Source organism: Caretta caretta, chromosome 2 (genome assembly GCF_965140235.1).
Source record: "Caretta caretta isolate rCarCar2 chromosome 2, rCarCar1.hap1, whole genome shotgun sequence".
In the NCBI taxonomy this organism is placed as follows: Eukaryota; Metazoa; Chordata; order Testudines; family Cheloniidae; genus Caretta; species Caretta caretta.
The window spans coordinates 245,621,498-245,645,964 of NC_134207.1; the positions used below are offsets into that span (position 1 = coordinate 245,621,498).

Genomic DNA, 24,467 nt, shown 5'->3' on the forward strand with positions numbered 1-24,467 from the left:
TCTGGTACTTCTGGGAATGACATGGACTCACGCCTGGTGGCATCACCCCACCTCCTCCAGTCTCACCTTGCACACACCAACCGGCTGGAGAAAGGGAGCAGGAAGGGCACCATTCTCCCAAAAGCACACCGGCACTGGCGGCCATGACCTCGTGTGTACTGGTGCAGGTGAAGTTGTGCCTAAGTGGGGCACTCTTAAAACGTGCGCCACCCCCGATCAGATATTGGACAAAGCCATGTCCAGCTTTGCCAGAACCAGCTGGGGGACAAAGCACCCCAAGAGGGTGGCCGGTTCGAAACTGGATGAGCGACTTCCCGAATATTCCCGTCTCTTTAACCCAAGGCGGACTGCGGCAATGATGAGCGTTTCTGATATAGACAGAGCGAGGAGTTGCGAACCTGACAATAGACAGCGCCCTCCCCCCCCGCCTTTCCAAGTTGTGTCTTTTCCACCAGGTGACTAGTTCTGAGCACAGCGGAGCGGGGCTGCCCTCCAGCCCCAGGGGAGCGGGGCTGACCCCGCGGAGGAGCCACACCGGGCGCCCCCGAGCCCAGCCTCGCGGCGGGAAATGCCCGGGAGCCCCCCCAAGGGGGTGCGAGGTGACCGTGCTCGGAGCCTCCCGCTGTCGAGCCTGAGACAAGAGCGCCCCGGGGCGGCTGTCGCTGCCGCGCGGGCTGCCCTCAACCGGCGAGCGCCGGGCGAGGAGGCGCCGGGGCGACCGCGGGCCCATGCCGGAACCGGGGCGTCTCTCCCCGCCGGCGGGAGGCGGAGCCACGGGCAGCCGCGCCAATGAGGGCCCGGTGCAGGGCGGGTCTCGGGGCGGAGCCGCCCCGCCAGAGGCCCCAGGCAGCGGCAGGCCCGGACGCGGCCCGGCGTGGCGCCTCAGTCGGGTTCCTGCGCCGGGGGTCACGGGCTGCGCCATGTGGGGCCGCTACCGGGCGGCGCGGCGGCTGCTGTTGCTGAGCCTCAGCCGGTGAGGAGGGGCCGAGCGGGGGGCGCTGTAGGGCGGGGACGGCGGTCCTGGGGCCCGATCGCCCCATCCACCGGCTCACACGCGTCGCCCGCCCCGAGCATCTTCCTCCCCAGAAACCCCCCTTCCCCTAGGCCCACCCCGTATCCTCCCCCACATCCCACAGCATTCGTCTCCCCTAGACGCCCCCAGCCGCCCCCCCACCCTCTGTATTCTCCCCCCACACCATTCGTCTCCCTAGACATCCCCCCTATACCCCCCCCACAGTATATGTCTGTCCCAGACCCCGCATACCCTCTGTATTCTCCCCCCCCCCACACCATTTGTCTCCCTAGGCTTCCCCCAGATTCCCCACACCCTCTGTATCCTCCCCCACATCCCATAGCATTCGTCTCCCACAGACATGCCCCCCTTCCCCCAGACCCCCTGTATTCTCTCCCACAGCATATGTCTCTCCCAGGCACCCCACACCCTCTGTATCCGCACCCCACACCATTCGTCTCCCTAGACATCCCCCCCTTCCCTCTATATCCTCCCCCCACAGCATATGTCTCTCCCAGGCACCCCACACCCTCTGTATCCGCACCCCACACCATTCGTCTCCCTAGACATCCCCCCATATCCTCCCCTGCACCCCACAGCATTCGTCTCCCCCAGACACCCCCCAGCCTCCCCACACCCTCTGTATCCTCCCCCCACACCATTCATTTCCCTAGACATCCCCCCCTTCCCCCTATATCCTCCACCCACAGCATATGTCTCTCCCAGGCACCCCACACCCTCTGTATCCTCCTCCCACACCATTCATCTCCCTAGACATCCCCCCCTTCCCCCAGACCCCCCACACCCTGTATATCCTCCTCCACATCCCATAGCATTTGTCTCCCCCAGACACCCCCCTTCCCCCAGACCCCCTATATCCTCCCCCACAGCATTTGTTTCCCTAGACATTCCCCCCAGACTCCCCACACGCCTTATATCCTACCCAACACCATTTGCCTCCCTAGACATCCTCTCTTCCCCCAGCCCCCCACACCCCTTGTATCTTCCCCCATACCCCACAGTATTCGTCTCCGTAGCCCCCTTCTCCCAGACCCAACACACACCGTGTATCCTCCCCCCACAGCATTTGTCTCCCCAGACGTCTTCCCCATCCCCTGTATCCTCCCCCCGCTCCATTCTTCTCCCTAGACATCCATCTTTCCCCAGCAACCCCCATATCCCCTCTATCCTCACCACATACCCTACAGCATTTGCCCCTCAAGACATCTCCTACACATCCTCTATTTCCCCCCCAGCTGCCACACCATCCTTCTCCCCACATCCCCTCCTTTCCCCTACCCCCCACATCTTATATATTCCCCCATATCATCCTTTCTTCCAGACATCTCCCCCCAGCACACCCCATGTCCTCGTTCTCCCAACCCTACATATTCCCATATTATCCTCTTCCCCACACATCCCCTCTATCCTTCTCGTAGCCCTCCTCCACCTGCCATATCATCCTCCTTCCTGAGCCCTCTATATCCTTCCCCACCACCCCAATAGCATCGTTCTCCCCATCCCACCCCCAGTTTGTGTGCTTACAGTACCAAACTTCCTGTTATCCCCTATAAATTTTACATTCCCCTCATCCATACACATCCTAACATATCATCCTGACCGTCTCTAATATGACCCCCTCACAGTCCCTACTCCTGATAATGCTCCCTCTCTTCATTTACACACAGGGTCCTTATACCAACATGCACAATTTCACCCCCTGCTGTTAATCTGCTACAGAAATACCTCCCCTAGTGAGGTCATAATCCATTTGACACTGCCTCACAGAAACCCCTCCTTCACACTCCATAGATCTTAATCACTCTGTGGTCCCTCCTTCTAACTGTCCTTCCCAGCTACATTTCTACTATTACCCTGACACACAACCTCCCCCATCCTATTATCTAGAACTTGTTTATTTCCCTGATATTACCCCAGCAAAACCATTACTTCACTCAGTCTTCTACTTCCTATAACTCTGATCAATGTGACATAACCCAATGATGCTGATTGCTCTCCCCAGTCCTCACATTACTCCCTTAAAATATTGCATAATTCTGGGCCATGTCTACACTGGAAAGCATCTACAAAAATTCCTACCAGTTCAGCAAGAAAAACTGACATAACTAACACAGAGGTAAAAATAGGTCTGGCCTCTGGAGTTTTGATTGCAGGAGGGCTTTGGTGAACTGATGGGAATGTTTGTTTTTGTTTTGAAATTTTCCCAATATAGACAAGACCCTAAAGTTGACACCCACCCTAACCAATGTTTGCCTCTTTTGTTTTAGGCCCCAATCCTGAAATGAGCTCAATATAGGCATATGCCCATTGAAGTCAGTGAAATGTTGTGTGCGTGGGGGAAGGAGGGGCTGTTCATATGAGGCTCCGATCTTGCAATAATTTCAACTTTATCTTGTAAAGTCTTCTAGGTAGGAACGTGGCATTTGTCTGTAGCAGTGGTTCTCAACCTGTGCCCAATGGGCTGCTTGCAACCCAGTCAGCACCCAGCTGCGGCCCAGGTGACATCCTCAGGGCCATGCTGGTAGCATTGGATGCAGCCCACATAACACACATGTGGCCCACAATGGTAAATAGGTTGAGAATCACTGGTCTATAGAATGCAATATTTGTAATAATACACCCTTTTCCCCACCCCCAAAATTAAGCACAGAAAGGGGATAAGGTACAGAGAAACCTACTCTTGCGGTTGCATCTTTTTTCAAAAAGAAAATGTTATTTCAGGACTTTGAATCAAAAGTCATGGAGGTGGAAGAGTGGGCCTGCAAATGAAAGAGCACTACAGTACAAGATAGGAGAACAAATCCATGGGTTCACTGTAAACCAGGTACAGTATTGTCTTTTTCTCAGTCTCACTGTGAGTACTTTATAACTGGACAAAAGAATTTAGTGTTAGATGTTTCCCTGCAGAAATTGAGACCAAGAGTTAGGGTTGCAGGGTAAATATTTACATATATGCTTTGAGTATATATGCTATATCAAATAGAAGCAGCTAAAATATTCTTGTGGACAAAAATCTTTAGGCAGTGCTAAAACAAAATGCCTGCTTTAAAAGAAGATACTAATTCTGTTAGAATTTGTTATAAGGAAAACACAGTGACTTGTATGTAAACTTTGGAGAAAAACTCAAGCCATTGAAAACTATTATATTAAACATTCAGTCATCTGTCAGTACTTGTATTTCACTGTGTGTTCTTTGCTATTTGTTTCTGTAAGTCATTACAAAAATATGAACTCTTCTTAAGTCAGGGAGGCATACCCTATTTATTGTAGTGGAAGTAGCAATATTTATATAGCTCTTTTCATCTGATATCCTTTTAAAGGAAGTCTGTCATTATCCCCATATTACAGAGGGGAAACTTTAGCACATAGAGTTGGAAGTAAGTTGACCAAAATCAGTGATCTGAGCTGAAGCGAGTAATAGCAAGTAGATCCTTAGCGCAGTACCCTATCTTCTGAATTTACACTTTATCTTCTCCTTACAATTTATACAAGTGGCCAAATTGTTCAAAGATTGTTTCCTATACCAGACAAGTATTGTTGGTTACTAATTCTGACACAATTTCTGCCCTTCAGGTAAATGTGTTGTTTAATTTACTTTTCTTGTATTTATTCACCTCTGATTCAACATGCTATGAAAACTATCTGCTAAAAATAGACCCGTACCACTAATGTTTTATTCACCAACTAAGTTTTATTTACAACCTAAGGATCTGATCCTGAAATAGATGCAATTTAGTGACTTCTTGAGTCCCATTGATATTAATCAGACTCCATTTGGGTGTGAGGGCCAGGACCTACACATAAATCCAGCTGCAGGATGGGGGTATAAGTGCTTCATCTGGCTCTCAGAAACATGGAGGTACATAAGCAGCAAATGGTCTTGCAAAATCATTTATAGCACGTGGAAAGTATCTGTCAATGACAGCGTACATAACAGTGCACCTTTCAGCAAACGGGAACACAGTAAAATCCTAGGCTTTTCTACGTTACTCCTTAATACTTTGTTTCTTAAAAATATTGGTGACTTTTTTGTAATATATCAAAAAAGGGTTGCAACATAAAACAACAAAGACAAGGAAGGTAAAGCATACTTGCATGTAAAACATAGTGGGATGACTGTTAATCCTTTGAATGTGCCTGACTTTAATATAATATTGAATGATATGGTGGTGTAATCTTCCGTATGTAATTCTTTGCTTTTGCTTTCCATCATAACCTTAATTTCTTCTAATTCAGTTCTAGTGTTTGATGTGCAGCAGAGGCTAGCTGGTTCTTTTCATAGTGTTCTCAAATTATTTTACCTAGAATTTATATAAATACTAATATGGAAGTTTTCTTCCAATGTAGGTAGAAGCTGTTCCTGAGCTATTCCTAACTGCAGTGAAGCTTAGTCATGAGAACACAGGAGCCAAATATTTACATGTGGCACGTGAGGACTCCAATAATCTATTCAGGTATTCATTTTAGTATTAGTATTTATAAGGCACTTTCCATATGAAGATCGACCTGAGACCTGCAAATGCTAATACAGCTTCATAATACTCAAACGTTACTAATACTTTCCATTTAAGAAGCTCATAGTTGCAAGATTTTAAAAAATCCTATTTTACCAAAACTGTTGAAAAACTTAATTTGAATTCTGCCTTTTAATTAGTGAAATGAGTTTATTTTTTCAGTAAGGAAATCCATTTCAGAGTGCTTTATCAATTTCTCTTATGTTGATTGCTTATCTTTGTAAACTAAGTTGGTGTAAGACCCTCTTAAATGGATTTAAGAGCTTCTACGCAAGAAGATGCTGCTGTTTTTAACTTAAAGTGGTACAATTTTCACATGTTGTCAAAAACTTAATTCACACAATTTACCTGTAAGGTTAGTAACAATTATTGCTATAGTCACTGTCAAAAGGGGACGTACATTTACTATATAGGTGTTAGCTACTGCAGCTGTTTTATCAACAACCTTAGCTACTTAATTTGTCTGCTGAACCGCATATCATGCACTGGAAAAACACCATATATCATCCAAAAGGTATACATTCTCCTGGCGAGCCCCCAAAAGTCCTCTAATTGTGAGCTTGTTTTTTTTCCCCTTAAAAGATATGATGTTTCTGCCTCCCAGCAGCACCAGTATTGGAAGACTAGTTTAGTTACTAAAGCATGCTGCCTTTCACTTAAGGCTAAACTGCAAAACAAGTAATAGATGTGCTGTCTTTTGGTCACAAACTATTGTGTTGCATTCTTTTACAGTGTACAATTTCGTACCACCCCATTGGACAGTACTGGTGTTCCACATATCCTTGAACACACCGTGCTTTGTGGTTCTCAGAAGTATCCTTGCAGAGATCCTTTCTTTAAAATGTTAAACAGATCACTGTCCACTTTCATGAATGCATTCACAGGTAAGTTCAAGATAACTAAGAGCGTATAATTCAGCGGTTCTCAATCTGGGACCCCAAAGTGGGTTGCGACCCTGTTTTAATGGGGTCACTAGGGCTAGTTTAGACTTGTGGGGCTGAAGCCCGAGTCCAGCCACCTTGGTCTGAAGCCCAAGGCTTTGGCTCTGCACCCATCTCACCCCCTCTGTCCAGGGCAGTGGGGCTCAGGGTTTGGCTTTCTTCCCTCTTTCCCCTCCCACCTGGGGTGGTGGGGCTCGGGCAGGCTCAGGCTTCGCTCCCCCCTCCTGGAGTTGTGTAGTAATTTTTGTTGTCAAAAGGGGGTCGTATCATAGAATTTCAGGGTTGGAAGGGACCTCAGGAGCTCATCTAGTCCAACCCCCTGCTCAGAGCAGGACCAATCACCAATTTTTGCCCCAGATCCCTAAATGGCCCTCTCAAGGATTGAATTCACAACCCTGGGTTTAGCAGGCCAATGCTCAAACCACTGAGCCATCCCTCCACCCCCTGCACCCATTGTGGTGCAATGAAGTTTGAGAACCCCTGGCATATACAGTATTGCTAATTATCTTTTACTTTATGATTACGGCTTACTTCCTAAATACCATGTTTGTTTGTTTTTGCTATAGTTATTTATAAATATTGTTGAACCTTTCTAATTACATTGACTGGGAGATCCATTGCAAAATGTTGAATTTTATAAACAAGCAAGTCGGTGCTGATGCATAAAATGTATTTTGTTCATTTGACAAGTATAGATTAATTTTCATATACACCTCTACCCCGATATAACGCAACCTGATATAACACAAATTCAAATATTACACGGTAAAGCAGCGCTCCGGGGGGCGGGGCTGACGCTCTGGCGCGTCAGCGCGTCTGGCTCCAACACGTTGCTCTGAGTGGCGTGTTAAGGGTGCCGGGCTGGGGCCGAGGGGTTGGATAAGGGGCACAGGGTCTCGGGGGGCGGTCAGGGGACAGGGAACGGGGGTGTTGGATAGGGCGTGGGAGTCCTGGGAGGGGCCTGTCAGGGGGCAGGGGTGTGGATGGGGGCGGGGCAGTCGGGGGACAGGGAGCAGGGGTGTAGGGTAGGGGGTGGGGTCCTGGGGGTGGTTAGGGGCAGGGGTCTCTGGAGGGGGTAGTCAGGGGACAAGGAGCGGTGGGGTTGGATCGGTCGGGGGTTCTGAGAGGTCAGTCTGCCGGGAAGTGATTATTAATAACGGAAATGCTCAAGGCCAAAGCAAGTTCGATATAACGCGGTTTCACCTATAACGCAGTAAGATTTTTTGGCTCCCGAGGACCGCATTATATCTGGGTAGAGGTGTACTATTTGGTATTTCATAGCATATAAGTAAATGTTCTGTTAGCATCACTTTTACAAAACAGCTATCTTAGCAATGAATTCCTTACTATAGTATTAGATCTTTGCTGAGGAGTGGGGAGAAACCATCACATTCTACAGAAGTTATTGGGTGTGCAAATTAGCGAGCTTCTACTCTGTTCCAGTTAATTATTTGGACAATCAAACTTAAAATAAAAATAGGAAGTGAAATGCACTGCAAACTTCCTAAAATACTTTGGTCATTAATATTTGACTTTGTTTGTATACAGCCAGTGATTACACACTCTACCCATTTTCAACACAAAATCCAAAGGATTTTCAGAATCTCCTGTCTGTGTATTTGGATGCTGCTTTTTTCCCATGTTTGCGACAACTAGATTTCTGGTAAGACTTGTACAGTTGTGTGTATAAACATTAAAAATCAAAGACTTGCTTATAATTTTAAAACTTTTTTTACAGGCAAGAAGGTTGGAGGTTAGAGCATGAGAATCCAACTGATCCTCAGACACCACTAGTCTTCAAAGGAATTGTTTTTAATGAAATGAAAGGGGCATTTGTAAGTTCTGGCTTTTATTATCAACACTATAAAAGTGCATTGTGAATATCTAAAATAGTTGAGATTGCAGATTAACAATTTCATAGTTTCATTGAGTTTGAATAGCTCTACTCTCCCCACTATTAACCTCATATACTCAATAGTAATTCTGAAGATAGATTGAATAAGATTTATTTTGAAGGATAGTCTGTTGAAAAGCTTATTATTTATATAAATGTAGTATTTAAGTGGTGAATCTTGCTGTTGTCCTATCTTTTGAGCAAAGGTTGGAATTATGATGTTGCAGCAATAGGCCACTAGTGATCTGATTAAAGTGACAAAAACTTTTTAATAAAAATTGTTGTATTAAAGTCAATGAAACTGGTGGACTACATGCTTGTGTAAGAATTACTTTTATGAATAAGGACTATAAGATTAGGTCTTACTGTTAAATATTTTTAATCTTAAAGTTTCTTCCGATGGCTTGCTAAAATGTATCTTTTTTTTCCCCTTAAGACAGACAATGAGAGGTTATTCTCACAACACCTACAGAATAAACTCCTTCCTGATCACACTTATGGTGTAATATCTGGTGGAGACCCATTAAGTATTCCTGACCTTACATGGGAACAGCTTAAACAGTTCCATGCCACTCATTATCATCCAAGCAATGCTAGGTACTTTAAATTGTTGTTGCTGACGACTTAGGTGATATACTGGGTTAACCGTGTATATGTTTACCTGTGTCTCTCGCAATAAAGCAGGTATTTTCTTTATATTAGTGTTTACTAAGTAAGGCGTGAGGAAAAATGTTATAGCCCCAAGAATGGATAAATGGGTATAGGGTTTTTTTATTTTGTTTGTTTTTTTTTTAAATTTTGTCACTCATTCAAATCCAGCCCACATTGGAAGTCACAGAAAGATGTTATAATCTGATGGCTCTTCAGTGGCTTGTGTGACATGAGGTAATGGTATTGGATTCCTACTGGTAGGTGTTGACATTGCTCAGCCATTAACTGTTGGTATATTTGGCAAGGCCTGCATAGAAGCTAATAATTCACTTGACATGGAGACTGAAAGGTGATTCCTTCAGATAGAATTGAGGGGTACTAGTGGGGAAACTTGTATTGCTTCTCCCTTTTCTGAACCAATTATGTGGATAAATAGAAATTCAGCTTAGAGGGCTATCAATCCAGCATCTTTCATGAGAAATTGATTAAGCTATTGCAATGATGACCTCCCAGCCGCATCCCCCTGTTTTGTTTCTCTCTTCATCCTGCTTTTACTAACATGTCTAAATATAGATCTTGATAATCCAATATGATCAGCATAGGCAGCTCCTAGAGCCACCATCAATCGATAATGCTCCTTGCAAGTGCAAGGGTCTGCCTCAGTGGACCCAATTGCAGGATGAGGCCAAAATTTGTAACCTCACTGAGGCAAGGATTGTGCGATCTTATCTGTATTGCAAGAAGCTAAATAACCTTGCTTCTCTTCTAAAAAACACAGTGTTTTGGGAATTTTCCTGCTGGGATTAGGTTGTTTGGACACGCAGCTTTTTCCCGCCAAGAGTACTGTATGATTGTCCTACAAACTAGCTGCTGGCTTTTAGTGCTCTTGACTTCAGTGCATGAAACTGGAAAATGGCATGGGATCTTCAGCTCTGAATAACTTTCTGATTAGTGTGTGCTAGTTCTATTTCTGCAGCAGAATTTTTGGTGACATTTTTGACAGGTTTGGGGGCCATGAAGACACATTCATTTCTGCATATAACTCACTAAAAGATGCATGAAAGTCAGACTTCATTGCTGCTGTATTAATTTTAAAAAATTAAATCCTAATCTTACATTTAAAATGCAGGTTCTTCACTTATGGTAACTTCCCATTGGAGCAGCATTTAAAACAAATTCATGAAGAAGCGCTGACTAAGTTTCATAGAATTGAACCAAATACTGCCATCCCAGTACAGCAACTCTGGGATAAGCCTGTAAGTAAAAGATAAATATGTAACAAGCCTTTATATTGCACTACTTTAAATATTGAGTCTGCTCTGCAATGCTATTCAACTTACTGTTTGTTTTTATAGAAAACTCACACATTTTGTTTGGTTGTAAAAGTGTTAACAGTTTTTGGGCCTTATGATAAATTTAAATGATTGACTTCTAGGATCTGTATACTGTTATATTTAGGGTCTCAATGATCCCTCAGTGTTTGAAGACTGCCACAGTGTATTCACTAACTAGAGAATTATCCATCTAGCAATTGACACAGAGTTCTGGGAGTTAGGAGATGTGGGCTTAATTCCTAGCTCTGCCAGAAGCTTGCTCTGTTCTCTGGACCAATTCCTGCTTTAATTTGCAACCAGGATGCAAATGGGATGGAAGTTAGGGCAGGATTTGTTTGGCCCTTTCTTTCTCAATTTCCCACTTGTAATGGAGATACTACCTACCTCACGTGGGTGATAACAAGCAGGGATGACGTATTCATGAATTTACAAGTTAACTCATTAATGTTTATAAAGTGTATTAAAATCCTCAGAAGGAAGATACTATAGAAACACAAATTATGCTTTATTATTAACTTCCGTTCAAGTTTAATGTTTCAAATCATGTTACTGCCTCTAGTTACTTATTTATTATACTTGACAGAGAGAGCATCATGTGAAATGTGGCTCAGATTCATTTGCTGCAGACCCTACAAAGCAGACAACTATCAGTGTTAGCTTCTTGCTGACAGAGTAAGTGTATTGAAATTTCAACAGAAGAATCATGCTTATTCCTTTAAATCAGGAACTTACTAAGAGTTTATTTCACCATGAGCTTAATCAAAATTGTTTACTATAAGGATTCTCAAATTTGTTTCATAGTGTGGGTCACCTCACATCCCATCATGACTGTGTGGCCCTCCCTTCTCTCCCTTTTCCAATTAAATTAACATCCCTGTGACAATTACATCAATTTCTTATGTAGAGCAAAAAGAAAAGGAGTACTTGTGGCACCTTAGAGACTAACCAATTTATTTGAACATGAGCTAGCTCACGAAAGCTCATGCTCAAATAAATTGGTTAGTCTCTAAGGTGCCACAAGTACTCCTTTTCTTTTTGCGAATACAGACTAACACGGCTGTTCCTCTGAAACCTGTCATTATGTAGAGCAGTTAATGTTAAGAAAGCAATAATGTATTTTTAACTGTCTTCCACTTTAGCGGGTGGAAATAAAGAGCCAATACCATGTATTCTGCGGACCAGTGTTTAGGGACCAATGGTTCACTGTATGCTAATGAGTTGCATCTAGGCAGACTTATTACATGTAATGGGGTTGCCCAGATGTACCTCAGGGCCTAATTCAACCAGTAAAACCTTTGACTGGCAATGATGTAGCAGGTGGAAAGAACCCAGTTTAACTCTAGGATCCCAAGCTGTGTGTGCACAACTGTCAGTGACTTTAAAAAACAAAACAAAAACCTCTGCTCTCCCCCTCACACACACACTTCCCAGCCCACACCCTGTAGTTTGATACCAACAATAACTTAAATATAATACATAATACCCACAATCCCATTTTAAAGAAAACCATGCTGTAACACTGATTTTTTTGAAACTTATTTTTTTACTTAGCATTACAGATACTTATGAAACTTTCACGCTTAACCTGTTGTCTTCGCTGTTGGTTGGTGGACCTAATTCTCCCTTCTACAAAGCCTTACTTGAGGCCAATCTTGGTACAGACTTTTCTCCTGATGTTGGGTAAGTGTCGCAATTCACTTTGCATCACCTTTTAATGACTATAACTCCTGTAACGTTGATACTGCTCTTGTTATAAAATTACTTCCTTTTTTAAAAAATAAATCGAAGGATAGGTGGGGAGAAAGCTAACTCTTATTATTTTCAGGCTATTTTTATACAAGAATCTTCTGGTGTATTTTACTCTTTTCCATAGTGGAACAGTGAAGTATCTTCAAGTGTAAATTTTGACCTTGCAAGATACACAAATAGTTTTATTCTTGACTTACATTGATTTAATGGAGTTGAGAATAAGGCCCATAATTCACAATCCATGTTGCTATTTTGCTATTACCAATTACTTGCATGCAATGTTTAAACAGTTGTTTTCAGATGTATGTTTGTCTCTATACACTGGAGCAAGTGGATTGAAACCCTGTGGCAGTCTCTCGCATGTCAAAGTATTTTTTTTCAATATCCAAAACTATTTTATCTTGACATCTTAAGTGCTTTAGGATTACTTCGGAAAAGTCAGTAAATTTAATCTTTGATAGGCTTTTATTTACTTATGGTGCGCTTTTTTTTTTTCTGATTGATTTAGTGTACTATGAAGATTGTCACAAACACATCTTTATTGGTATAATGAAATACCATCAGATTTTCATAGTACAATATCTAAGTTACCTTGCATTTCCAAAAGTCTCTTGTAGACATAGAGCATTGTACAGATATTGTTTTGTAATATATTGAACAGAGAAATGGGACTCTATATGAGTAAAGATACCCATGTGTATAACTGCTGGTAGAATCATTTCTGAGTACTTAATGTTTTAAATAATTACACTTCATTCCAATTAAAATGACAGTATTTAGTACCTACTAGGTTAATGTGCAACTTCTTGGCAAGAAACTCATTGGTAACTTCCAATTTAGCTTATATGTATCTATCAGTGCAACGTTAAGAAGCAGCATAGTCTACTCCCCAGAGTATTCTGTGCCAAAAAAAATAAAAATTCCGTGCACAATATTTTAAAATTCTGCAAATTTTATTCCTCAAATAAAAGAGGAGGCTCCAGCATGGTTCTGGGGGGAGAGGCCCCTGGCTGTTTGGAGACGGCAGGCCACTGTGCAGCTCCCCCTGGGACACAGACTCAGTGGCAAGGTTGCACCCAACCCTGACACAGCGCAAGGACTGGGCCTGCCCCAGAAACACCCCAGAGCCTTGCCCAGCTGTGCCAGGTGCACCAGATGTGGGCAGGCAGGCTCAGCAAGGCAGGATCCAAATATGGAGGGGCTTAGTGTGGGGGATCCAGGTGTGAGATGAGGGTTCTGTGTGGGGCAATCTGGATAAACGTGGCTCAGTGGGGTATCTGGGTGTGGGGGCGCTCAGTGCGGGGTCCAGATGCTTGGAGAGTGGGGCTCAGTGGGGTTGGGATCCAGGTGTGGATGGCTCTTCGGCTTGGTCCAGATGCAGGGGGAGTGGGGATCTGCGGGGCGGGGGTGGGCGGTTTGAGTGTTTGTGTTTCAAAGAAGTCTGCGGAGGACATAAATTCTGCGCATGCACAATTGTGCACAATTCCCCCTGGAGTAATAGTCTAGAGGAATGAGCATAAGTCGGAGAATTAGACACTTCTGAATTCTGGATCACTTTATGGTCTTTGACAAGTCATTTAGGAGGGTGGGGGAAATGTAAATGGCCTCTAATTTGGGTGGCTCAGTTTTGGTGTGCTAAATTTTAAGTGCAGGGGATTTGATTTTCACCAGTGCTGAACCCCTACAGCTCCTATTACATTGGCTGCTGTTGGAATTGTAGGATGATCAGGACTTCTGGAAATGGGACCTTAAGTTTTTAGAGTTGAGCCCTAAAGTTAGTCACTTGTGAAAACTTGGACTACAATTTCTTTATCCCAGTTTCCCTAAATCTATTGAGTCACTGAGACACAAACATGGAACCCCCAAAATATCATCTCTGCACTCAATTTTCAAAGACTGCTATATGAAGACTAAATTGTAGACCCCTTCTACTCACTGTCATAAGTAAAATGAACGTGTTGGTTTAAAAAGAGTTTTCCTCTTCGTGTCTGCCATCAAAAAAAAATAATATAAATACAGAAAAATCTTCTGTATTTGAAAACACTCATACAGATTAATTCCAAGATTTTTTCAGTCCTTCCTATTTTAGTTTTGGTTCTGTAGCTGTTCTTCATTCTTTAGTTTGAAGTATGGCTGAAACTTTTAAAAACCGTGTACCATTCCTACTGAGACTGAAAAATAAATAGCTGAAGATTTTGGCTCCTTGCCTTTTTGTTAGGTTTTTTCTTTTCCATCTTAGTCTAAATCTTGTAAATTCTAACTTTTTTTTTTTTTTTTTTTTTTTACATTCATTAACTAGTTATTACCTTTCTGTGGTTCTGTGTCAAAGTTTCAGTACCTACCACTGGAATAAATGTTTTTTTTAATTCTAGGTTTAATGGCTGCACGCAAGAGGCTTACTTCAGTGTAGGCCTGCAGGGAATTGCTGAGAAAGACATAGAAACCATCAAACAAATTACTGCTAGAACAATAGATGAAGTTATTGAGTGAGTAATGTTAAATTCTCGAAGTATTCTTTTACCAAAAACTATTACTAGAAGTGTATTTTTAAAATATGTATTTTTAAATGTATGAAAACTACACTAAAGTAGCAATTTCCAATGGTTCAATACTTTTAAGAACTAATCTTATTTATTGCCCCTCTCCTCCCTGCTTCCTTAAATACTTGTCCTATAGTGTGCCCCTCACCATAATATTTCGGAGTTAATAGTGCTATTTCATTAAATGACACAGTATGATCATACTTCATATTGGTTTTATTCTATATGGTACATACTAAGTACCAATGCTTCATCAATACTATCATTCATTTTCACGTCTTCATCAATATTATAATTCATTTTCATGTGTTAATGGGTGCATGCGTTCTTCTCTCGGGGATGTGGGGGTATTTGTATATATGTACACACACTATATCTATATTAAAAAAAACAAAACAAAAACAAAAACTTTCCCCAAAGGAAAGGATTTGAGGAAGAGAGGATTGAAGCCCTACTTCACAAAATTGAAATCCAGATGAAGCATCAGTCTACAAGTTTTGGACTTGCCCTGACATCAGTAAGTGCTCCTTTTTTCTGTATAGGTAAAATGTCAGTTTTCAGCAGTGTCTTAGAATTCTGGGTCAGATTTTGCAAGGCCTTTCTCATGCAGACGTTCTCCTGAAATATCTTTTTTTTTTTTTGTCTTCCTTCCTTTGTTCCCCTCAATATCAACAAAGGTCTGTTGTCATTAGACTTTGTATTAGTTGTCTAATTTAGGGCTCAATCCCCTAATCTTTACATGATTAGGTCCCCTGGGATTGCTTGCTTGGGTAACGATTTCTCCTGGGCTTGTAAACTCAGGGCATGGACTTACACATTTGTAAGGCCTCTTGCACCCTATAGCGCTATATAAATAATGACTGAATACTTGGTCCCCTGTACTTAGTTTTGCTGCTGTAATTAAAGTTCATAGTTTAAACATGAAAATATGCACTGGCTTGAATATTTACCTAAAATTTCCACATAGAAGCAATTGCAGAGATGAGCCCCCTAGAAAATGTGGGTGGCTCTTAGGAACCCTGAGAAGCCTTCTAAGCTTTGTCAAGTGTGGGGGCTCTGTGAGTTATAGGATCTGCAGGTGAGGTGGAATATTTCACATTCTGCTTTTCCCAATGATCAACTCCTCTACTCTCCCCCGTTTTGCTACACCCTGTGTTCCACGTGTCCACTATCCCTCACTCTGCTGTCACCCTTCTTGTCTTCACCACTGTACCCTCCCGCACTTTGCTGGGTCTCTCTATATCCCGTTCTCCACTATGTAATCCAAGTTCCATGCTTTCTCCAGCCTGCAAATCCCACCAGTGGACCTCCCTAAGATCTAAAGGAAGTGAGCATTTTAGGAGGTCTTCTAGAGTGGGATAGTGGGGTTACCAGGAGAGTTGGGGAGGGGACAGCAGCAAGAGAAATGCATGAAATAGAATAATCAAATCAAACTCAATTTAAAATGTCTCATTGTTCTTTTCAACTTAGCATCTGGCAAAAAGAGCTTTATAAGTTTCTCACTAAGGTGATCACCATTTTTCAAAAATGTCTTCAGCTTGTCTGATTAAATTCTGCTGCAAAAAACCCTCTTTTTAATTGATAAGACTTGCAAGCAATTAATTCAAAGTTTGAGGATTATCTCTTCAAGAAAATATTCTAGAAATGTACTTTATTAAAAGAAACTGCTTAAGTCTCCAGCAGTGATATCCCATATTAATCTCTCCATATTTCTATTAATAATAAAAATGGAAATAACTTCATTTTCTAGGGATGGTAGTTTAAAAACACTAGAACTTAACTCCGGAAGTTCAGTACAGTAACTGAGTTCTCGCTTTTCTTTTGTTAATTTCTTGTTACAACAGTGACAAAAAAGCAAAAGTTAGATTTATTGAACTTGGAACACTTTAGTTTTAGAGTGCAGTCAGAGAGGAATTTGTCTGATTATTTTTTTTTGACATTTGTAGAGCCACATTGAACTTGTCAAATTGTTGCTAGAATGATCAAAGTTAATGAGTGAGTAATGTTAAATTCTTCCAAATCTTGAAGCATTCTTTTAATACAGACTGTTATTGTTCCAAGGTTTGTAGAAAAATTTACCTCTGCCCAAGACCTAACCTACCCATTTTTCAGTTGATATTTCAATTGATATATGAGAAAGAATAATGTTCTTTGCAACAGAAAGTTCCCACGGAATTCTTAAATATTTTTTAGAGTTTTGACAGATGTTATATGCTTAGGACACGTGTGTGTATAAATATATATTCAGTAAATGAGAATGGAGAACTGTAGAAAACATAATTTTGATAAATGCAGTTCAAGAACAATTTTTCTTCATTTATTTAAAATTTGCTTTGTAATATACTTTATTTCAAGTCTCTCTCCCCCACCCCATCCCCAATGTGTTTCTTCTACTGAACAGAAACTATCAATCTCTTCAGTTCAGGTTCTTGTATAGTGTGTTGATCAACTTTCAATAGTAGTTTCACAAATTTTAAAATTAATAACTTCTCCCATACCACAAGTCCTAACAACGAAAACAAAACCTCCAAAACAAAAAGGCTCAGCAGACTTCTGCTTATAAAATCTTATCTATGTTAACAGTGGTCCCATTTAAACGCATAACAGAGTTATGTAAAAACACAGTTTTCTCTTTAGGCTGAAAAACTCATACAAATGTGTAACTGACTGTAGAATCTGATCTCTCTTGGAAGTTCTGGTTCAATTTTACTTTTTTCATGCCCTTCCTCCGAGTTGGACTGAATATTTGTGTATTCTCAAAAGTAAGGGGATGGGTGAGATCTGGGCTAAGGGGGAGAAATGTGAAAAGACTCCTTAAGGTGAAAACTTAGAAAATTGGGAGCCTGCCAAGTTAACTTTTTTTGAGGGGGAGGGAGGGAATTAACCTCTGATGTCTCTCTTAACAAACAATATTGTCACTTTTACCTTATGTACATATCAAATGGCGGTATTACTGAAGTGTTGCATGTTGCTTGTCTGCTATACATATATAAACAGGACTGGTAATGTGTGTGTTATGGAATATGAATACCAATCCATGAAATGCCTGTGTATTCAGTTAAATGTCATGTTTATCTAATTTCTTGTCATTCAAGTACATAGCCTCCTGCTGGAATCATGAAGGAGACCCTGTGGAACTTTTGAAGATTTCAGACAAAGTGACTCAGTTCAGGCAGCACCTCAAGGACAGCCCAACATTTCTTCAAGAAAAAGTTAAACAGTATTTTAAGGTAAGAGACTAAAGAAAAAGCTCTTTTAATACTAATTTCTATATCACACTGTTTGAGCCTGTGACAATAGTACTAGCTTTAGGCCTCTTGATTTTTTTCCTAATTATAAAACCCAGTATTACAGGTAGATTAAATGTCAGCATTAACAGATGCAGTCCATTCATCATATACACCTTAAACCTTTCAAAAATGAAGCTACTGCCCATTTTTGCCAAATGTCCAACTAAAGTGCGTACATGAACTCTCTGGGCAAAATGTAAGTGTGACATTGCCCAGCGTACAGTCTGGCCTGCTGAACAGCTGTGCCCTGGGGAGCCTTTTACACTGCTTTGCTGTGAGAGCAATCACTCCTGGCCTTGCTCACACACAGCCTCTAGCATGTAAATTATTCCCATCTAAGTTATGAGTGCTCCTAGCCAGCCATTCCTGAATTGTATTGCAGAATGACACTAGCAAATTCCCAGTCCGATACTTGTCCACAGAAATGTGCGTCTTGTACTGCCCTGCTATTTCCTTCTGTGTAGTGCAAGCTCATAGAAAATCTGTCATTTCATTAATAGAAAATGATGTGCACAAATCTTGTCCCAAATGAAGTTTCCCAAGCACTTCAATCCAAACACACACTGATTTAGATAAAACAATAACTACTGAAAGATAGATTTTAAGTGATTACAATTAATAAGGCATAAAAGTCAGAATTGGTTACAGAGAAATAAAAGGCAAAACACAGGCTCTCACCATATGCTTACAGCAGTCTGGCTGGATTTCTCCCAGTTCAATGATGCATCTTTTGTCTTTCAAACGGTGCTGATGCCATAAGTAGAGATGAGGCTAAAGGTGATAGTCCATTCAGTTTTGTTGACACCTGCTGAAATATCAGTTTGCCTTTTGTCTCTGAGGAAATGGTTTGGGCTGCTTCCCCAGAAGCAAGTGATCTTGACCTTTTTAAACTAATATTTTAAATGGACGGTTTTCATGTTCACTGTGTCCTTTTACTAGCCTCCCCAATATTATATAAAATAGAAACTATTTGAGTTGTAAGGTTAAAATTCACAGTAAATATATCAGCTCCCCGCTTCAGAGTAGAAAACAAAGAATTTAATAGCAATTATAAAATTTGCACACTGCAGGTGGGCTCCCTGGCTGGAGAACTGGGGTTATTCATTACACCTCTGAGGCAGGATTTCAGGTGGCTGTATAGGATGCATCTACCCTCTTTGTGGCTTGGAGCTCCGTTTCACGTGGAGTCTGAGCTCTTGCTCTTAGGTAGACGGTGGGAAGTGCCTGGGGAAAGGGTCTAATTAGGCTGCTCTAACTATCCTAGCACGTTAATTAGGTTATTTTCTAGGACATTCATGTCTGTGACCTTGTCTATGTGAGAAAGTTACACTGGTGTATTTTATATTGATTTAATTAGACCAGTGACCAATATGTCATTGAAGGATGCTGGCTGCTCAAGTGTCACAGAGGGATGCTTGTGCTCATGCTTGTGGCTATGTGCATCCTTTTCTACCCCTTATTTATTAATGTATCAAAGGGTAGGATTTTAACTGAAAGAAATAATGAGACCTTAAGTGGCTTCAAATGATATGCAAGCAAAATAATATGCATTCGGCATATGTCTGCTTGGTGATGGCAATAATCTAGGGATCTAAAGATGAAAGGGAGGAAGAAACAGTCCTTAAACCTAATATTTTGTTATGGGAATGTATTTGTACAGGATAATCCACATAGATTGACTCTGTCGATGAGTCCAGATGAAAGCTACTATGAAAAACAAGCAAAATTGGAAGCCGAAAAACTGAAACAAAAAGTTAATGCTCTTTCTGAAGAAGAGAAGAAACAAACGTATGAAAAAGGTTAGCATCTTGTAATGCTTTTTTAGTTCTGATAACGGTTTAAAAAAATGACAATCAGCTATTTTATTTGTCACTTACAGAATATTTATAGTTCTTTTTTATATATATATATATATATATATATATATATATATATATATATATATATATACACCAAAAGTCCATCAGCATTTGTTTTGAAAGTGGAAGATTTTACTGGTGTGTGTGTGTGGGTTTTTTGTTTTTGTTTTTTTTAAATAATCTGTGTGCTCAAATGTGCATGTAAAAGACAACTGTACGGTTAAAGACATCACCAATAGATTCCACTATCTAGAGGTATGCATCCGATGAAGTGAGCTGTAGCTCTTGAAAGCTTATGCTCAAATAAATTGGTTAGTCTCTAAGGTGCCACAAGTACTCCTTTTCTTTTTGCGAATACAGACTAACACGGCTGTTATTCTGAAAACTATCTAGAGTACTCTTCACTTAAAAAAATGAAGAAATTGATCAGAGCCTTGTAGGAGAGGGGGGAGGCAATGTTCTTTTTAACATTAACCTGCTAATACTAGAAACATATAGTGAACTTGCTCTCAGGACAGCAGACATGTATCATCAGTTCCATCACTGTTGTGAGGGAAATTTGTATGACCAACTGAGAAGACCTATATAGCACTTCCGAAAAGTTTGAGCTTTCTTTATTATTCTAGGCTGAATGTGAACTGATACAATGATGTCTTTTTCAGGCTGCAGATTGTGGTCTCTCTAACATTGTAGCTTACTCAAGCAGCTCCTAAATGAAATTAACAGGACTTGGAATCTGTGTGCAATTGTGAAACATACAAACATCATGTCAGTTACACGCCTTGGTGCTTGGGAAAGCTATAAACATCAGCAGTAGGGCAGACTATAAAGTATTCACTGACGAAAAAAGAAACAAAATCTAGAAGAGTAGAGAAGCTGAGATACTACATCAGAGTAGCCTGGAGGTTCTGGGCTTGGGAAAGGGAGAGCAGCTTTCTAGCAGCTAGGTGAGATCGCCTACATTATAAGGTGAACTTGAGGTTTTTTAAAGCAACCACTAGCCAGAGGCAGATATAGAGGTTGAGGTTTTCAAACAGACTAACAGGTTTAGCCAACCAACATGTAGCAAGGTCCAGAGAGAGCACTCTGGTAAGAATTCCAGGTGGATACTGACCTTTTTCACCTGAAAGCTGTGTTGTCGTCCCTGGAGTTTGCTGTTAGCGGGAGGTCTTTGACATCTGGCTGGTAGGTGTCTGTTAAATATTTTAATCTCTGGATCATGAGCTATCCTAAAGGGTGGAGATAGAAACACTTCATTCTGTTAGGATGATGATGGATTTTCTATGATGCCCTCTGATGTGCATTTCAATAAAATACAGTGATTATAATAGTTTGCGGGAGCTGTTGGGAATGGGAAGTATCACTCTTATCTGTCACAGAAATGTGTTTGTTTTTTTTTTTTTCCTTAGCTACATAATTTCACTGGGTTTTGATAGTTTTTATTGGAAACCTTTAAGCATTAATCTTAGTATTCTGCTTTTATTAGGTTTGGAATTAATTGCTCTTCAAAGCAAACCTCAGGATACCTCCTGTCTCCCAGCTCTAAAAGTATCTGATATTGAGCCCACAATCCCATTCACTGAGCTGGAGATGACATTTGCAGGTTAGTGAACTTAAATCTTTTATAAAATGAAGAAACAGCTTAATTTGCTGACATTTTACTTTGAGAAGTAGAATGAATGGGAAATCAAAAGGCTTCATATATATGGCAATATATTGAATCATAGAATAACAGAGTTGGAAGGGACCTCTGGAGGCCATCTAGTCCAAACCCCTGCCCAGAGCAGGACCAATCCCAACTAAATCATCCCAGCCAGGGCTTTGTCAAGCCTGACCTTAAAAACCCCTAAGGAAGGGGATTCCACCACCTCCCTAGGTAACGCATTCCAGTGTTTCACCACCCTCCTAGTGAAAAAGTTTTTCCTAATATCCAACCTAAACCTCCCCCACTGCAACTTGAGACCATTACTCCTTGTCCTGTCATCTGCTATCACTGAGAATAGTCTAGATCCATCCTCTTTGGATCCACCTTTCAGGTAGTTAAAAGCAGCTATCAAATCCCCCCTCATTCTTCTCTTCCGTAGACTAAACAATCCCAGTTCCCTCAGCCTCTCCTCATAAGTCATGTGTTCCAGTCCCCTAATCATTTTTGTTGCCCTCCTCTGGATGTTTTCCAATTTCTCCACATCCTTCTAGTAGTGTGGGGCCCAAAACTGGACACAGTACTCCAGATGAGGCCTCACCAATGTTGAATAGAGGGGAATGATCTGCTGGCAATGCCCCTACTTCTACAGCCCAAAATGCCATTGGTCTTCTTGGCAACAAGGGCACACTGTTGACTCATATCCAGCTTCTCGTCCACTGTCACCCCTGGGTCCTTCTCTGCAGAACTGCTGCCGAGCCATTCAGTCCCTAATCTGTAGTGGTGCATTGGATTCTTCCATCCTAAGTGCAGGACTCTGCACTTGTCCTTGTTGAACCTTATCAGATTTCTTTTGGCCCAATCCTCCAATTTGTCTAGGTCCCTCTGTATCCTATCCCTACCCTCCAGCGTATCTACCTTTCCTCCCAGTTTAGTGTTATCCGCAAACTTGCTGAGGGTGCAATCCACACCATTCTCCAGATCATTAATGAAGATATTGAACAAAACCGGCCCCAGGACCGACCCTTGGGGCACTCCGCTAGATACCGGCTGCCAACTAGACATGGAGCCATTGATCACTACCCGTTGAGCCTGACAATCTAGCCAACTTTCTACCCACCTTGTGGTGCATCCATCCAGCCCATACTTCTTTAACTTGCTGACAAGAATACTGTGGGAGACCGTGTCAAAAGCTTTGCTAAAGTCGAGGAATAACACATCCACTGCTTTCCCTTAATCCACAGAACCAGTTATCTCATCATAGAAGGCAATTAGATTGGTCAGGCATGCCTTTCCCTTGGTGAATCCATGCTGACTGTTCCTGATCACTTTCCTCTCGTCTAAGTGCTTCAGAATTGATTCCTTGAGGACATGCTCCATGATTTTTCTGGGGATTGAGGTGAGGCTGACCGGCCTGTAGTTCCCAGGATCCTCCTCCTTCCCTTTTTTAAAGATGGGCACTACATTAGCCTTTTTCCAGTCTTCCGGGACTTCCCCCGATCGCCATGAGTTTTTAAAGATAATGGCCAATGGCTCTGCAATCACAGCCGCCAACTCCTTTAGCACTCTCGCATGCAACGCATCCGGCCCCATGGACTTGTGCTTGTCCAGCTTTTCTGAATAATCCCGAACTACTTCTTTCTCCACAGAGGGCTGGTCACCTCCTCCCCATGCTGTGCTGCCCAGTGCAGTAGTCTGGGAGCTGACCTTGTTCGTGAAGACAGAGGCAAAAAAAGCGTTGGGTACATTAGCTTTTTCCACATCCTCTGTCACTAGGTTGCCTCCCTCATTTAGTAAGGTGCCCACACTTTCCTTGGCTTTCTTCTTATTGCCAACATACCTGAAGAAACCCTTCTTGTTACTCTGAACATCCCTCGCTGGCTGCAACTCCAGGTGTGATTTAGCCTTCCTGATTCCGTTCCTACATGCCCAAGCAATATTTATATACTCATCCCTGGTCATTTGTCCAATCTTCCACTTCTTGTAAGCCTCTTTTTTGTAGTTTAAGATCAGCAAGGATTTCACTGTTACGCCAAGCTGGTCGCCTACCATATTTACTCTTCTTTCTACACATCGGGATGGTTTGTCCATGTAACCTCAATAAGGATTCTTTAAAATACAGCCAGCTCTCCTGGACTCCTTTCCCCCTCATGTTATTCTCCCAGGGGATCTTGCCCATCGGTTTCCTGAGGGAGTCAGGGACTTGGTTCGAACTGAGGCTTTTATTCCATACCCCTAAATCAAGGGAGAACAAGTAATTGTAGATTACTTGTATTAATTATAAAAAGATTAATTTTAGCAAAATCCTGAAAGTATTATTGGGTTGTACAAAATTTTCAGTGGGAGATTTTCTGCAAAACAGCAGCCTTTGACAGCAGCAGTCGAAATGAACTGGAAGTACATTTATCTCAGATTCCCAAATTGCCTGGATTTGTCATCTGTTAGTGTAGGCTATAGAACAGAATCTGCTGCTTTAGCAACTAAAAGTGGTAAGAAACATTATCCATCAGACTGAAATCACTAAATTTGAAAAGAGGAAAAACTAATAGGTGTATACTGAACAGCTGTTCTTTTGTTGCCACTTGCTAGCAAGTGAATATAATCTCCCAGTTATTACAGGAACCTGTACAGAATGTAAAAATTACAATGGCTATCCACTAAATATCACCACTGGGCAGAATTCCAAAAAGCAGCTGTTTCTCTGGTGAGAAATGGAAAGGTATTTCTTTCAAAATTTAAATGTCATAATTGAGACTAATGCATAATTTAGTCAACATACATTGTTGTGGTAACACATAATAATTAGAAAACACCTTTATAACTAGAGCAGCATAATAGAGCACCTCTGCCTCTAAAAAAATGTTGAAGGATCAAATTCTGGTCCCAGAGGAGCATGTGAGAGCTTCTGACTATTAAAGGCAGTCGGAAAGTTTGATGCAAAAATTGAGTTACTTCAGGCCATCAGAGTTCATAAATGTTTGGGTTTGTCTCAGTCATGCTGTTCCCTGAGTTTTGATAGA

At 41.7% G+C, this 24,467-nt stretch overlaps 1 protein-coding gene across 1 annotated transcript in view; it reads left to right on the forward strand.

The window, feature by feature from the left end:
* The first annotated feature begins 817 nt into the window (after positions 1–817).
* PITRM1 (pitrilysin metallopeptidase 1) overlaps positions 818–24,467 on the forward strand; it is a 46,609-nt gene continuing 22,959 nt past the window's right edge. The window contains exons 1-15 of the mRNA XM_048837679.2: positions 818–973; positions 3,755–3,857; positions 5,381–5,487; positions 6,280–6,431; positions 8,037–8,151; positions 8,227–8,323; positions 8,819–8,979; positions 10,163–10,289; positions 10,951–11,039; positions 11,919–12,047; positions 14,489–14,602; positions 15,077–15,173; positions 17,752–17,886; positions 19,607–19,745; positions 21,292–21,408. Coding sequence (XP_048693636.2) covers positions 921–973; positions 3,755–3,857; positions 5,381–5,487; positions 6,280–6,431; positions 8,037–8,151; positions 8,227–8,323; positions 8,819–8,979; positions 10,163–10,289; positions 10,951–11,039; positions 11,919–12,047; positions 14,489–14,602; positions 15,077–15,173; positions 17,752–17,886; positions 19,607–19,745; positions 21,292–21,408 — 1,735 coding nt within the window. The 5' untranslated portion in view covers positions 818–920. The remainder of the gene's footprint in view (positions 974–3,754; positions 3,858–5,380; positions 5,488–6,279; positions 6,432–8,036; positions 8,152–8,226; positions 8,324–8,818; positions 8,980–10,162; positions 10,290–10,950; positions 11,040–11,918; positions 12,048–14,488; positions 14,603–15,076; positions 15,174–17,751; positions 17,887–19,606; positions 19,746–21,291; positions 21,409–24,467) is intronic.